Raw genomic sequence first — 1,573 nt, forward strand, 5'->3', positions numbered from 1 at the left:
TTAGGCCACCTGGGATTCCCTAGTGGTTCAGGTGGTAAAGAATTTGCCAGCAATGCGGGAAACGTGGGTTCGATCCTTGGGTTGGGACGATTCCCCGGAGGAGGAAGTGGCACCGTGCTCCAGTATGGACAGAGGAGCCTGGTGGGATACAGTCCATGGGGTCCCAAAGAGTTGGACACGATTGAGCGACTAACACACAGCATGATTGATAACTAGCTGTAGCCCCCGAACTCAACAAACACAAAAATTCACAGAAAATGCTTTAGTACCATATCCATTTAAAACCTCATTGTAGAAGGTAACCAGTTAAATTTCTGGAGATCAAATAGAATATTTTCGAGAGGACAAAATTTGACATTAATTGTACCGCTTTCCTCGCTTAAAGATGATTTTTGATAGTTGCCTCTTTTACGAGGTACATATGCCCGAGATAAAATAAAATGTACTGTAATAATATTTCCATCAAGAGATGTCTTTCAGTTACATCTTTCGTACTTGAGCGAAAATCTTCCTATTCAACTCATTCATTTATTATTGATAACAAAGGACACACATCCAACTCTGTCTGAAGAAAAATCTTTTGACAAGAAAAATGGAAATTTTTAAGACTTCTAAAATTTCCATTTCGGGAAACCTGTTGGGTCTCCCCCTAACCTCCGGGGCTCGGAGGCGTTTTTTAAATTTATCAGGAGTCCAGAAGGAGGTTAACGGGACGCCTCAGAACGAAAGCCCCAAGCGTCCGGGCCCTGAAGCTCCGGGCCGGGGACCACAGCCCGCGGGCAACTCCAGGCGGCCGGCGGGTCTTCCGTGAAGGGCCAGCGGACCTGGAAGCCATTGCTGCGCTCCGTGCCGGCTGCGTTCTCCGCACTCATATCACTCAGCCCCGAGCACGACCGGCCCCACAGCCATGCCGACGCGGGACAAAGACCCCGTCCCCGACTCGAGCCCGTCGTGCTGGGGGGGCCCCGTTGTATCTCCACAGCGAAACGCTTCAGTCGCGGTGACCGGCTGAAGGGCCGCTCGGGACTCGGCTCCCCGGCAGGCGCTCCCTCATAAGCGTGTCCCTCACTCCCGTCCACCGTCCCCACGGCGGGCGGCCAGGCGGGACGCGGTCGGTGGGGGGACCGTGATCCGGCCCGACCCCGGCCGCCCCTCGGGGGACGCGGCCCCGAGCCCTGCGACAAAGGGCGCCGGCGGCGCGACCCGAGGCGGAGGCTCCGGGCGGGGGCGGAAAGTGGGAGAGGAGGCCGGGCCGGCCCAGGGCACCGGGCGCGCTTCCGCCGGCCGCGCCGCGCACGCCGCGGTAGATGGGAGGCTCGGCCGGCGGGGGCGGGGGCCGCGCAGCCGGGGAGTTTCAGGAACTGGAGGAGCGGGGCGGCGGCTGGAGTCGCCCAGAGCCGAGACTCGGGGCCGGGGCGGAGCCGCCGCCGCGCCGGGGCCCAGCCGTAGCCGCCGCCGCCCTCGCTTTCGTCCGGCCGCCTGGGGCCGATAGCCGCTGCGCGGGAGAGGAGCCGACCGTCCCGGGCCGAGGGCGGGGGAGAGATCCGCCCGCCATGGCCACCAAGGTGAGGGG

The 1,573-nt window shown here is 60.6% G+C and overlaps 1 protein-coding gene across 1 annotated transcript in view; it reads left to right on the top strand.

Moving 5' to 3' along the window:
- The first annotated feature begins 1,316 nt into the window (after window positions 1–1,316).
- SNX9 (sorting nexin 9) overlaps window positions 1,317–1,573 on the top strand; it is a 90,987-nt gene continuing 90,730 nt past the window's right edge. The window contains exon 1 of the mRNA XM_040238895.1: window positions 1,317–1,565. Within this exon, the coding sequence (XP_040094829.1) occupies window positions 1,554–1,565 (12 nt within the window). The 5' untranslated portion in view covers window positions 1,317–1,553. The remainder of the gene's footprint in view (window positions 1,566–1,573) is intronic.

Source organism: Oryx dammah, unplaced genomic scaffold (genome assembly GCF_014754425.2).
Source record: "Oryx dammah isolate SB20612 unplaced genomic scaffold, SCBI_Odam_1.1 HiC_scaffold_4, whole genome shotgun sequence".
In the NCBI taxonomy this organism is placed as follows: Eukaryota; Metazoa; Chordata; class Mammalia; order Artiodactyla; family Bovidae; genus Oryx; species Oryx dammah.